Below are 12,826 nucleotides of genomic sequence, written 5' to 3'. Positions count from 1 at the left end.
CCCCAGGGTATCCAGGTACAAAACATGAGCTGGTCTAAGCTCCGCCCCTCCACCCGAAGGATGTATCCCTGAGTTTGGGGGGGGGATCTTGACAATCCATAAGGAGCAGATATCCTGGGACTGTTATCCTTGCCTTAGCCCTGGTTCTTCCTTCCTATGTTCACCCTCGGAAGGAAAAGTCATCTAGAAAGGCATTCTGGGGCTTATAAACTGCCAAGTTTGAGTCTGGGAGGCGCTCGTGAGACAAAACCTTAGGTTTGGCCTCTGGCCATGCAGCATGCTGGACCACCTACGAAGGGTGGCAGGCAGGCTAGGGGCGGGGACGTTGCTTCTGGCGGATGTGACAGGATGGGCCTGAGGGGGAAATGGGAGCATAGCAAGCCCCAGTTCTACCAGGAAATCGAAATTGAATAATTTGGGGTTTATCCAACTCCTAGGAAACCAGGAGGCGATTAAGGAACGGCGCCCGGAGACGAACGGCGCCGGTCATTGACCGCACGCTTACGTTTCCGCTCCAGAGGGATCCTCTATTTAGCAAGCTGTAGAAACCTAGATTCCCTCGCAAGCTGCACGCGACCAGCGCCTGCTACGCAGTGCTTGCTGGGATTCCCTTGTCCCGTGATCCTTGGCTCTAGCCGCCCGTGTGCCTTCACCTGGATCGGGGAACGTCGACTTCCAGATTCCGGGGGGGGGTGGGAGTGGGTATCAAGTTGGTGAGGACAGGGGCAGCCATTTTGAGACCAGACGAGCACGGGAGAGACCATATTGAGAACTCTGGAGGCCTGGGGCCGCCATTTTAAGAATGGGGGCTGGCTGAGAAGCCCTGTACGGACAACGCAGTGACGTGGGGCCGCCATATTGGAGCCGTCCCTTGGCGGCGGCCATCTTGGGCAGGACCCGCCGTGGGCGCGGCCATCTTAGAAGTGAAACCGGCCCCTTCGCAGGAACTGGAGTCGAGCTCCTCCCCTCCGTTACTGGGTTCCTCCTGTCTGCGACTCCCCTCCGGGATCCCTCCCTACCTCCAACTTGTTCGGTCTGTTTTTCATTTTCACTTCATCGCCTTCTTCTGTGTGTGTGTGTGTGAATGCTCTCCGCAGCCTCTGGGCGTCTGTTGTAACAATTCTTCCACTTGAGACGCTCTCTCGCGCCCGCCATCCCCCAACCCCGCCGATCTCAGATCCTAGACAATGTCTAACCTGCTTTGACTGGCCCTGTTCCCTGGGTATGGCAAGCCTTTCCCCTGCCGCAGCCACCCCTAAATCCATTGACTATGATCCTCTCCCCCAAGAACGCTAACACAGGAGCTGTCCTCTGAGACTCCGGATGACTTTATTCTTCAAATGGCTTTACCCTTCCCATAGCTCCAGGTGAGACTGAGAGCAAGCCCCCGGCCCTTCCCTCTCTCCATTGTCTGAGGGGGTCACAGAGGGAAGGGGGCAGGAGTCTGATGGCCCTTCTCTGGGTGGAGCAAAGGGTGCCCCGAGGCAAGGAGTGAGGAAACGGGGTGGACAGACAGGTGAGGGAGGGCCTTGTGCTTCAGATAACCTCACAGGGGTCGTCAAGGACTAGGAATATGATGCAGGGACCCTTAGGGGTTCAGAACAGTTACTGACCTAAGGAAGGGCCCAGGAGAGGGACAGATGAGGAGTTGTGAGGAAGAACAGGGCAACTCAGAGGAGGGCACAGAAGAACTTCTTCTCCCGGAAGGGGTTCTCCGAAGTGGGCACAGGGGTGATGAGGGGATCCTCACAGGCGTGGGCATCACAGTAAGTCATCAGGTCTGCTGCTGCCTTGGACACCTGGGGCACAGCCAGGAGGGGAACCGTTAGCCAGAATCGCTGAAAGGGACTGCAGCCTCCCTCCCCAAATGGGTTATCTTTTGCCTTCTCTAGACCGCTCCTTAAGACAGTCTTCTCTTCCCTCATCGGCCACAGAGGCCTGAGGACAGCCCTTCTTACAGAGCCGGAGACTCCTCCCCTGATCTCAGGGAGTCAAGGAAAGAAAGCATCTTTTATCCTGAGGTTTGAGAATCTACAGCACAGCCTGACCAACTAATGGGCTCCAGGGTCCCACCCACCTTTATCCGGCACAAGCTGGCTTCGATCTTAAGCTGTTCCACCATCTTGCGGGCTTGCCCAATACTCATAGTGCTGTTCACAGGGGTCTCCCCTTTCATCCTGGAGAAAAGAGAGGTACAGCTCAGAGCATGATAGGGGGCCTGCACGATCTCAGCTGAAGGCCCCCTCTGTGCTCACTCCTCACCAACCTTTACAAGGCTGTGGTCATGTGCCCCCATATTTTGTTCCGCTCTCATCCTCATCCTCCAGTGGCCTTTCCCATCCCTGTCTTCCTCGGCTGAGGAAATGGAGAGGGTGGGATGAGATGCTCCCCGAACTCCCACATGGGCGAGGCCACAGATCATTAAACATACAAAAGACTTAAGGCTTTTCAGCCCTTCAAGCCATGGGTGTTCCCAGCTCTGCAAGCCTCAACCAGAATGAGCCCCACCCTGATGAGGAGGACACATAACCCCCACCTGCCCCCTCGAGCCCCAATGGGAGAAAAGCAGGATGCTCCCTTCTCACCTGAGGCCACAGGCGGCAGCAGCCCTGGGGAGTAGAGTCAGTGGGGTGCACCAAAACCTCCTGAGATGGGTGTCCCACCTTGTAGGGTGTTGCAGCTGAAAGTATCTGACGCAGCAGCAGAAGCAGCTAATACAGAGAAAGCCACTCGGGAGGGTCAGGTCAGAGGTCTGTGGAGGGCTGGTCCCAGTTTCTGCAGCTCAAGCACTGCCCAGACGGCTGGTACCTGAAGGATGAAGGATGCTGGAAGGAGCTGCTAACATCCTGGAGCATACCAACTGCCTGGCCAGTGGGGGAGCCTGGCTGCTGCCTGCAGCCCCTGTGCACACCCCCACTGTTAACTGTCTCACCACTTGCCCCTCCCTCATTGCAGGCATCCTGAGTCCGGGCTAGAGCCCTCCTCAAAGGAGCTGGAAGGAGCTGAGGCCCAGGCAGATTCCCCCCTCAAATGAGGTGGTCCAGACCTATGACAGCCCCTGCAGTGGAGTCTGTACTGGCTGCCGGGGGACCCTGCTCATTTGAAAATCTGACATCAGCTGGGCAGTCACCACCCCCCGCCCGCTACTCTGACACAGCATTTAGTACCTGAATTTTCGTTTCTCTCCCAGGGACCCGTCATTCCCCATACCCAGGAAAATGTGATGCGCCACAGGTATCAGCTGCTAGATCACCACTTCATGTTCTAGCCACAAGTGACTCGACGGAAGATCCAGGGGCAGCGAGGTACGTCAAGAAGATGTCTAAAGAAATGACAGACCAAAGAGAAAAAGAAGAAGCTGGAGAAAAAGAGGCGTGGGGAGACCAGATCAAAGAATCGGACAAAGAAGAGGTAGGGGGCATTGTGAGGACAGTCAGGGTGGGTTTCTGGAAATAGATGGGCTTCCTGGGTGGGGGTGGAGGATATTGGTTTGAGATTACCTCCCACGCCTGCAGCGTTGTGCTTGGTGCTGTGGGGAATGCAAAGATGTACGCAACACTGCCCTTACCCCCTGAGGGATTTTATTTGGGGTGAATAGACATACAAAATAGGAGGTGCCGTCTGCCGAGACCTAGTCTAGGTAATGCGCTGTGGGGACTCTGAGGGATAGTCTAGTTAGGGTCAGAGGAAGTCGATCACTCATCGTAAAAGATGGAGCTAGAACACGGAGCCGAAATGCTACCCTTCTGGTGAATAGGGAACAGCCAGTGCGCCGCGCAACGCGAAAGATGCACAGGGTCCCGCAGACTGCAGCGTTCTCTGGGCGAATGCTCTCTGCGTTGGACGCCTACAGGTCGAAGGAGCCGTGGCCGATAAAAACCAGAGCTGGCTGATGCCTGTCTCTCTCCCCGTTTCCAGGGGTTAAATGGCCAGTGGTGACGGTGTGGGGCGGAGGGCTGTGATTGCGGCCTCGAGGGGTGGGCTGAGGGGATGCTACTGACTTGGAGCATGCCCTGGGGCTTCTCATGGGGCCTGGAGGGACGCGCCTGTCCCCTTTGGTCACGGTAACCGGAGGCTAACGGACCGCAGAGATGGACAGCTCGGAGCGCGCGGACGTGGGAAGCTCGGCACTCGGACAGGCCCCGCCCCCTGCGCCGGACCCCGCCCCCGGGCGAGGCCCGCCCCCAAGGCTGGCGGCGGGAGTGGGCGGGGCTTCCCCGGGAGGCGGAAGTTCCTTCTCGCAGCTGCGCCGGCAGCCGGCGAGGCTGGTGAGTGTGCCGAGCTCCGGCGGCGGCGGGCTGGTTTCCATGGTGGCGGGTTAGGTGGGGCTTCAGGCGCCGCGCCCACCGCCGACCCGGAGGGTGCTGGCCAGGAGCGGCCGTTGGCTTCAGGACGCTCTCCCGGTCGGGGAGAGAGCGCAGCACGAGGCGGAGAGGAGAAACTGAGGAGGCACTTGTGACAGCGCTCAGGCTGCTGGCTTTGAGTCTGTCTCTGTGACCTTAGACAAGTCGCGCATTCTCTCCGTGCAGTGTGGATTCAGTGTCATCGTCTGTGTAAAAGGGCCTTGTAAGGATGTGAAGGTGCTCATCCTCTGTATCTTATATATTGCTATGAATGAGTGTCAAGATGGCCTGTCCCAGAATCAGGATGCTGGAGGACGAGTTCACCTGAGGAGCTCTGGCACTGGGGGCAGAGGGATGATTGGCTGAGAAATACAGTCATTTGGAGAAAGGCTGTATGAAACAAAGACTTTGCTATGTCCTACCATCTCTGGTTCCTCAGAGCCAGTCCAGTAACTCCTTATTGTCCCTACCTCCCCCGGGAAAGGAGCCATTCTTTCCCCTTCTCTGTCTTTTTCCAGGAACCACCAGCTGCTTCATCCCATGGCCAGGGGTGGCGTCCAGGTGGCAGGACAGCTAGGAACTCAAGGCCTGAACCTGGGGCCAGACCCCCTGCGCTCTCCACCATGGTCAATGACCCACCAGTACCTGCCTTACTGTGGGCCCAGGAGGTTGGCCACTGCTTGGCAGGCCGTGCCCGCAAGCTGCTGCTGCAGTTTGGGGTGCTCTTGTGTACCCTCCTTCTCCTGCTCTGGGTGTCTGTCTTCCTCTATGGCTCCTTCTACTATTCGTACATGCCGACAGTCAGCCACCTCAGCCCCGTGCATTTCTACTACAGGTGAGAGGGGTCTTCTATCGAAGTAGAGGAATCCTGTGAGAGAATCGCTGCAAGGACCCTTAGAGCTTATTCAGTTCCACCACCCTCGTTTACAGAGGGGGAAACTTGAGCCCAGTGTGCTTATATGATTTCTTACCTTTCACAGTCCAAGGCTGGGGCAGATCTGAGCTGGTAGGGCTCTAGGGTCCTGGTTCTACCTCCCGTTACTGAAATCTGGTTAAAAAGAAGAGAAAAAAAATAATCCCTGTCGTAGACTGTCATTATGAGGGTCGGTTCTATTTAGGTTGGATCAGACCACTCTCAGGGCCACTGTAGACTTCTGAGCCAGCCCAGTCCCTTAGGTCATCTTGGAACTAACCTGGCCGCATATGCTGCACACACATGCCTGTGTGCAATTTTGCTTACAATTTGAGGAGGTTAGTGAGCCTCTTGAAAACCATCTGTGGATCCCTTTGGAGGAGTTTTCTCAAACTAGACCCCAGACCCGAACTACTGAATCAGAATCCAGGGGTGGAAGCTGGGAATTTACGTTTTTATCAAGCTCCCCAAGTGAGTCTTTAGAAACACTTAAGTCTGAAACTGTTCAACTAAGTATGCATAGATTCCCGTTTAAGAATGTCTGCTCTAATGAGAGGAAATATGCTGAGGCAGCAGGAAGAGAAAGGAAGGAATATTCTGGTGGCTTGAATCTCCTGGCTGCATTTCTTCTCCATCTCTCTAACAGAGAGAAGGGTGCCTGTTCTGGGAGAAGGGATAGGAGACAGGCAGGAGCCTTAGGGGGCCAGTGAGGGATGTGGACAGGTAAGCAGACTAAGCTTAGCAGAGTGTCATCCCCATTCTCCTTTAGGACCGACTGCGATTCCTCTGCCTCCTTACTCTGCTCCTTCCCTGTTGCCAATGTCTCTCTGGGTAAGGGTGGACGTGATCGGGTAAGTATGGGAGCTCAAGATAGGTTTCGTTAGAGCTTTGATGACTTGAAATAAGAAGGCTTGAGAAAGACCTGTAGAGCAGGAATTGAGTAATAGAGACTAAGAGGAAGGCTCTTAAGGAAAGGGAGGTTAAAGAAAATTAAATTCTAAATGGATTGTGTGGATTCTTTCCTGCAGTAGATGTAAGTAATGTTCTCCTCAAATGATTTCAGCCAGGCCATATCTAATAGTGAGATGTGTTTTAAACTTAAATGAATGTAAATGAACAAATCAGCTATTTCATTGGACTCAGATGGACTCTACCCAAGAGTTTTGAAAGCTTGTATGTAAAATTATGAAACTCTTGATAAATATATGTAATATGTAACCTGTCATTAGAAAGAGTAATGTGCCAGAGGACTGGCCAGATGCCAGTGTGACTTCAGCAAACCTGGAAACCCTGAGAAATGCAGAAAGGGAATCCATCCTTGTAGATTAGGCAAGCTGGTGGAGGCTTTGAGAAAGGGTAGGATCCCTGAACACTTCAAAAGGACCTTGGAAGATCAACATCATTTCTTTTTTTGAAGAAGAAGATTAGCCCTGAGCTAATATTGGCTGCCAATCCTCCTGTTTTTGCTGAGGAAGACTGGCCCTGAGCTAACATCCATGCCCATCTTCCTCTACTTTATATGTGGGACGCATGCCACAGCATGGCTTGCCAAGCAGTGCCATGTCTGCACCTGGGATCCGAACCAATGAACCCCGGGCCACCAAAGCAGAACGTGTGAACTTAACTACTGTGCCACCGGGTCAGCCCCCAACAACATCATTTCTGATCACTAGAGTTTTTTGAGTTGTCCGTCAGCAATGTGATTAGAAGGAATCAGTGGTCAGACTTACTAAGAATTTAAAAATCATTTGAAAATTATTTTTCAAAAGTGGTACCTGGGAGGACACTGACTTAAACATAGAAAACACAGGATAGAAATAAATGGTCATTCTGAAGGGAAGACTGTAAACTGTAGAGTTGGGTTCCTTGGGATTGGTGTGCAGACTGGCCTTATTTGGCAGTACAAATAATTTGGGAGACTGTGTACCCTGTGACATCTTCCGATTTACCACCAGTAGCCACACCCTATCAAGAAAACTTGCCAGGTCAGATGAGTAGGCCCCAAATGGAACATTTCAAAGTAGTCAAATGTGGGATGTTGGGCATTGCAACACAGATTTGTCATTCTAGTCCTGCTACTCAGGAAAGGAACTTGGAGATTATTATAGAATGTTCTGTGAAGACATTGACTCAATGCGCTTCTGTAGCTCATAATAATAATAATAAGTGGAATATACTGAGAGAGGATTAGAAACAAAGCCACAGTACGTCTGCACCAGGGATGGTACACACAGGTGTGTGGCTGCCCATTGTAGGGATCATAATGGTGTTGCGGGGAGCTAAAACAATCAGGTGTGAGGCTGCTGGATGAGGAAGGAAGGGAAAGATGAAGGGTGAGGGGAGATCCAGCCCAAGTCCCTGATAAATAAAGCAACTTGACCATTTCGTTTATTTACAGTGAACACGTTGAATGAATAGATGGATGAAATAACGTGTCTACTTCATGTGTAACACCTTGCTAGAAGTAGAAGAGGTGCTCCTGCTTTCAAGGAGCTCAGAGGATTGGTAGAAATCTATACATTGCGTTAAGTAGCGAAGTGTAAGATGCAGATTCTGCGTTTCAGAAGAATTTGTGAAGAATTTAGAGAGATCAGTGTGAGACTGTGGAGATGGTGAGGCTCCAAGGGGACCTTTTAAGATGGGAATGAGGGAACGGAGAGAACCTGCCCATCAGGCAGATACAAGTGAACAAAGACACAGAGTCACTCACAAGATTCTGGTATTAGACTCCGTGGATCCCCTTTGAGGAAATGACATTTATTTAGACAGAATTACTAGTTTAAAAAAAATACATATATATATGTGTGTGTGTGTGTATAGATATACACATATGTTTATATGTATATACACATATAGAAAACAGCTTTATTGAGATATAATTCACCTACCATACAATCACTCATTTACAATGTACAGCTCAGTCATTTTTAGTATATTCACAGAGTTGGGCAACCATCACCACAATCAGTTTTACATTTTAATCACCCCAAAAAGAATCCCATTAGTTAACAGTTGCTCCCCATTTCCCTCCAACCCACCGAAAAAACTACCTATTTTAATGTTTCAAAGAATTCAGTGAAACAACTGGCTTAGATTCATCTGCCCTATACAGGGGGTTAGGAATCCCATGGAGTCCTTTTTTTTCAAGAGGTAATTCAGACTGAAAATAAGAATCTGTACAAAGAAAGTCTTCGATCAGTGGTTTTCTACCTTTTACCCTAGGGGTAAAATGCCCAAAGCACCCTCATAGCCATATCCAGATTTTGGAGCTGATTCACTATGGGCTAGGGCAATATTTTTCACCTCTTTTTTTTATTCCATTCCCTCTTTGGTTAAAAGCAAAAGCTTTACCATCACCCCTGTGATTCTCATATACCACCCTGAGAGGGTCATGCTACAGGATAAGAATAGCTGAATATAGTATTAGAGGAATATAGGAATGATCAGGAAAAACTACAGTATGTTTGGTGGCAAATCTTTAATCTTTTGAGGTTAATCCCAGTGAAGAAGCCTTTCCACTCTGAGTCTCAGGGTTCCACAAACAGAACCAAGATAAGGGGCCCAGAATGACATAAAGATGATCTGGAGCGACAATGACTGTGCAAGAGCTGGCTAGGGAGATGGTGAGCACTTCTGGCACTTGTTTAACTAATAATATAAGTGGGACCAGCCCCGTGGCCAAGTGGTTAAGTTCGCGCGTTCTGCTGCAGCAGCCCAGGGTTTCGCTGGTTCGGATCCTGGGTGCGGACATGGTACTGCTCATCAGGCCACGTTGAGGCGGCGTCCCACATGCCACAACTAGAAGGACCCACAACTAAAATATACAATTATGTACCACAGGGCTTTGGGGAGAAAAAGGAAAAATAAAATCTTTCAAAATAATAACAGTAATATAAGTGAAGGCAGGCTGGGCCCTAGGGGATGGCCTCACAGGGACAGGCCTGAGTCACAGATGGCCTAGTTGACAACATGATGGTTCACTTTTGGAAAACGTACACAGCCTTTCTCGGAACGGGGTAGAGAGTCTGATTCAGAAGAGCCAACAGGAGACCGAAGATCAAACGTGGGAGGGATGCATCCACCAGAAGGGGGCAGCATCTTCTCAGGATGGGAGTGATTGAGAGGCCGGCTGTACTAACCAAGGGGGCTGATGCAGAGTATTTGGAGGGGGAGGGGGAGGTGGACCAGGGACAGTACAATTAAAAATGTTGTTTTTGAAAAGAGATAGGGGCTTCCTTGGACAGGTGCTGATGTATGGACAGCCATACCGCGTTACCTTAGAGCTTGAGCTGCCAGAGTCCCCTGTCAATCAAGACCTGGGCATGTTCTTGGTCACCATTTCATGCTACACCAGAGGCGGTCGAATCATCTCCACTTCTTCACGCTCTGTAAGTATTCATGGCCTGTCTGGGAGGGTGTGGAGAATGATGATGGATGTCAGACTATCTGGGTAGGGCTTCAGGAGAAGACATCCTAGCTCTGTGGTCACAGACACATCAGGATAGGGATGAGGAGTCAGTTTACCAAGCCAGACAAACACCTCCAGATATCTGATGAGTATGTCCAGTTTTGGGGTAAAATAGGAAGCATGGAGCTGCTCTGAAGAAAGGGGCTTCTTTGGAGCCAGACAGACCTGGGCTCGAATCCTCACCCATAAACATACTAGCTAAGGAAGAACTTACTTAACCCCTTGGTTACAAAGTATTAAAATGGGAGTAATAGAAACTCCTCATAACAAGACTAGTTGGGGTTCAATGAGGAAACATGGGGTTCGGTGAGGCGTAGTGGTTAAGTTCATGCACTCTGCTTTTGTGGCCCGGCGTTAGCGCAGGTTCAGATCCCAGGCGTGGACTTACAAACCACTTATCAGGTCTTGCTGGGGTGGCACCCCACATACAAAATAGAGGAGGATTGGCACAGATATTAGGTCAGCAATAATCTTCCTCAAGCAAAAAGGAAGATTGGCAACAGATGTGAGCTCAGGGCCAATCTTCCTCACCAAAAAAAAAAAGAGGGTTATTAGCACGTAGTAGGTGTTCAGTATATGTTAGACTCAATTATTAATTGTCAACAGAACCAAGAAAAAAAAATCATGAAGCAAATTTCTAAATGTCTACATGAGGAAGAAAGCTTCAGATGGTATACTGGGACTTAGTCTCTTCTGGATTATAGAATTATTTGGGGGAAAGGTAGATCAGAGACAGTGTTGGGCTTAACTGAGGAAGGTTTCTAGAAGAGAGGGCTTTGTTGTCCTGGAACAGAGACATGTGGTCAGGCAGGGCAGAATGGAGATGTCACTCAAGCATTGGAATGGTTGGGTCAAGACTTGGGGGGGAGGGCGTGGTAGGAAGTGAAAGTGAGGGGGCAGGGGACTTGAGGAAGAAGGAGCCTTCATAGACTGTGCAGGGGTGAGTTGGACCATAGGAACCTAAGGGTCCCCAACTTCTCCCTCCCGGCCCTGGCAGGTGATGCTGCATTACCGCTCAAACCTGCTCCAGATCCTTGATACGCTAGTCTTCTCTAGCCTCCTGCTGTTTGGCTTTTCAGAGCAGAAGCAGCTCCTGGAGGTGGAGCTCTACCCAGAATACAGAGAGAACTCGGTAAGGGGGTGATGGAGGACTGGGAGACAGCCCTCCCCAAAGCCCAGAATGCTACCCAAGCAGCCTCTGGGCTAGGTCAGGAGGGACAGCAACAGAGGCTGGAAGCGGACCTCAGATTGGGCAAGTAGGAGTGACAGCAGCAGGATCCTGGCCTGACACTGCTACCACCCTACCCCACCCCTGCAGTATGTGCCGACCACCGGCGTGATTATTGAGATCCACAGCAAGCGCATCCAGTTGTATGGAGCCTACCTCCGCATCCATGCCCACTTCACTGGGCTCAGGTGAGGAACCCCTGAAGTGGGCCTCAGTAGGTCTCATGGGTCCTTAATGAAGAGGGTCCTAAGCAGAGGGAACAGGTTTCACACAGGCCACAGGTTCTCAACCCTGGCTGCACATCAGCATATCAGTTCTCTGGTTAACTTTTAAAAAATACCAATGCCTGGGCCCTAGCCCTAGCCCAACTGAACCATAATTTGTTATGTTCGTATCTCGTCATCAGACTTTTTAAAAGCACCCTGGGGAAGGCTGATGAGCAGTCCGTTGAGAACTATTGTCTTGAACCATTGGCTCAGCGAGTGGGAGGCAGAGGAGGTGGAGGCCGACTCTAGCCAAACTCATTCGAATTGCCCTAGAAATTACTTCTGGGAAATGAGAAGGCTGGGGCTCTCCAGTAACTTCTACTCCCTTCCTGTCCCTACTTCCTGCCTCAGGTACCTGCTGTACAACTTCCCGATGACCTGCGCCTTCATAGGTATCGCCAGCAACTTCACCTTCCTCAGCGTCATCGTGCTCTTCAGCTACATGCAGTGGGTGTGGGGAGGCATCTGGCCCCGCCATCGCTTCTCTTTGCAGGTTGAAAAGGACCCCCTCCCCTTCGTGATCCTTCTTTGACTGTAGATCCTTCTTTGGCCTGGCATGTTGGGGACTTGGTGTAAGGGCCCTGAACACTGGTGAAGGAGGTCAGTCCTCACCGCTCAGTAGTGTCTCCTCCACAGGTAAACATCCGAAAGAGAGATGGTTCCCGAAAGAAAGTCCAGCGAAGGATCTCTGCCCGTCAGCCAGGTAAAGGTGATGGTTGAGGGCTGGGTGAGAGGCGGCTCCTGCGTCTCCAGTATGAGGCTTAAGGCACTCACACCCTGAGCTGAGTCAAAGGAAAGGCTAGAGGAGGTGGAGTTGGCACTGCTGTCCGGCACAGCCACCCCAGCCCTGTCCTGTCTTCTACCCATTTGGAGGCACAGGGTCCCAAGGCCAGGAGGAGTCAACCCAGCTGTCAGATGTTAGAGAGGACGGTGAGAGCCCTGAAGATCCAGCAGGGACAGGTATGGTGCTGCAGCCTTCGCTCCCTTCTGACTCCTCTTAGCTCTCCCCTCCAGCCTCTTCCAGTCTGACCTCTGCATTCCCCCTGTGGCTGCAGAGGGCCAGCTGTCTGAGGAGGAGAGAGCAGATCAGCAGCCCCTGAGTGGAGAGGAGGAGCTAGAGCCGGAGGCCAGTGACGGTGAGGGACACCCTGCACCAGGACCGGGTGGGATGGGTGTGGCCTGTGGGTAGGGAGGAGGCCACATGAGGTGGGGGTGGGGGGCGCTGGTTATCTAATTTCCCATTTGGGATTCTGTTTTTCCCTCCCCTGGGCCAGGTTCAGGCTCCTGGGAAGATGCAGCTCTGCTGACGGAGGCCAGCCTGCCTGCTCCTGCCCCTGCCCTCGCCCCAGAGACTCTGGGCAGCTCTGAACCCTCTGTGGGCACTTTGCGACAGCGCTCCACTTGCTCGAGTTCCTGAAGAGAACACGGCAGAGTCCCCACATCCAGCCCTTTCCCACCTGCCCCCTTTCCTCTGGCTCCCCCCAATAAACTATTTTTGTGCCAGCAGCTTCCCTGACTCGTCTAAATGGATTCAGGGCCATTTGAAAACCTTGTTTTCCCCAGGCACCCCCCGCCCCCGATTGGAGGAGGTTGTCTTGCTAGGGGCTG

General features: G+C 51.8%; 2 protein-coding genes across 25 annotated transcripts; one reads left to right on the top strand and one right to left on the bottom strand.

Annotated features, from left to right (window-relative positions):
- Positions 1-358: 358 nt before the first annotated feature.
- On the top strand, positions 359-12,724 carry BSCL2 (BSCL2 lipid droplet biogenesis associated, seipin). Of its 23 annotated transcripts, none has more exons than XM_070488016.1 (14): positions 894-1,033; positions 1,289-1,367; positions 1,893-2,021; positions 3,191-3,411; positions 4,862-5,178; positions 6,026-6,107; positions 9,501-9,644; positions 10,722-10,856; positions 11,043-11,140; positions 11,570-11,711; positions 11,855-11,921; positions 12,098-12,178; positions 12,274-12,354; positions 12,493-12,724. In XM_070488016.1, the coding sequence occupies exons 4-14, from the start codon at positions 3,319-3,321 to the stop codon at positions 12,633-12,635; spliced, it is 1,383 nt and encodes a 460-aa protein (XP_070344117.1). In that variant the 5' UTR covers positions 894-1,033; positions 1,289-1,367; positions 1,893-2,021; positions 3,191-3,318; the 3' UTR covers positions 12,636-12,724. The 23 variants fall into 23 exon arrangements, with proteins under 23 accessions (XP_070344114.1, XP_070344116.1, XP_070344128.1 ...); XM_070488019.1 differs by having other exon boundaries at positions 12,092-12,178; positions 12,499-12,724; XM_070488014.1 differs by having other exon boundaries at positions 12,092-12,178.
- GNG3 (G protein subunit gamma 3) lies at positions 1,310-2,717 on the bottom strand. 2 transcript variants are annotated; one of them, XM_044750343.2, is made up of 3 exons: positions 2,586-2,717; positions 2,078-2,177; positions 1,310-1,799 (listed from the first exon to the last, which is right to left on the bottom strand). In XM_044750343.2, exons 2-3 carry the CDS (start codon positions 2,174-2,176, stop codon positions 1,671-1,673), a joined length of 228 nt encoding a protein of 75 aa, XP_044606278.1. In that variant the 5' UTR covers position 2,177; positions 2,586-2,717; the 3' UTR covers positions 1,310-1,670. The 2 variants fall into 2 exon arrangements, with proteins under 2 accessions (XP_044606278.1, XP_070344132.1); XM_070488031.1 differs by lacking the exon at positions 2,586-2,717 and adding an exon at positions 2,267-2,403.
- Positions 12,725-12,826: the final 102 nt, after the last annotated feature.

The sequence above is a fragment of the Equus asinus genome, chromosome 17, assembly GCF_041296235.1.
Source record: "Equus asinus isolate D_3611 breed Donkey chromosome 17, EquAss-T2T_v2, whole genome shotgun sequence".
NCBI classification, from domain to species: Eukaryota; Metazoa; Chordata; class Mammalia; order Perissodactyla; family Equidae; genus Equus; species Equus asinus.
The sequence above is the reverse complement of the archived record's forward strand: the minus strand, read 5'-3'. Positions and strand labels throughout refer to the sequence as shown.

What these genes read in the sequence shown, in the direction of transcription:
- GNG3 (XM_044750343.2), bottom strand. Translation starts at nt 2,176, where the DNA reads ATGAAAGGGGAGACCCCTGTGAACAGCACTATGAGTATTGGGCAAGCC. An exon ending in CCAGCTTGTGCCGGATAAAG is followed by an intron (nt 1,800 to 2,077) that starts GTGGGTGGGACC and finishes GCTGTGCCCCAG; the next exon opens with GTGTCCAAGGCAGCAGCAGA.
- BSCL2 (XM_044750332.2), top strand. Translation starts at nt 4,092, where the DNA reads ATGGACAGCTCGGAGCGCGCGGACGTGGGAAGCTCGGCACTCGGACAG. An exon ending in TCTCCACTTCTTCACGCTCT is followed by an intron (nt 9,645 to 10,721) that starts GTAAGTATTCAT and finishes CGGCCCTGGCAG; the next exon opens with GTGATGCTGCATTACCGCTC. An exon ending in CAGAATACAGAGAGAACTCG is followed by an intron (nt 10,857 to 11,042) that starts GTAAGGGGGTGA and finishes CCACCCCTGCAG; the next exon opens with TATGTGCCGACCACCGGCGT.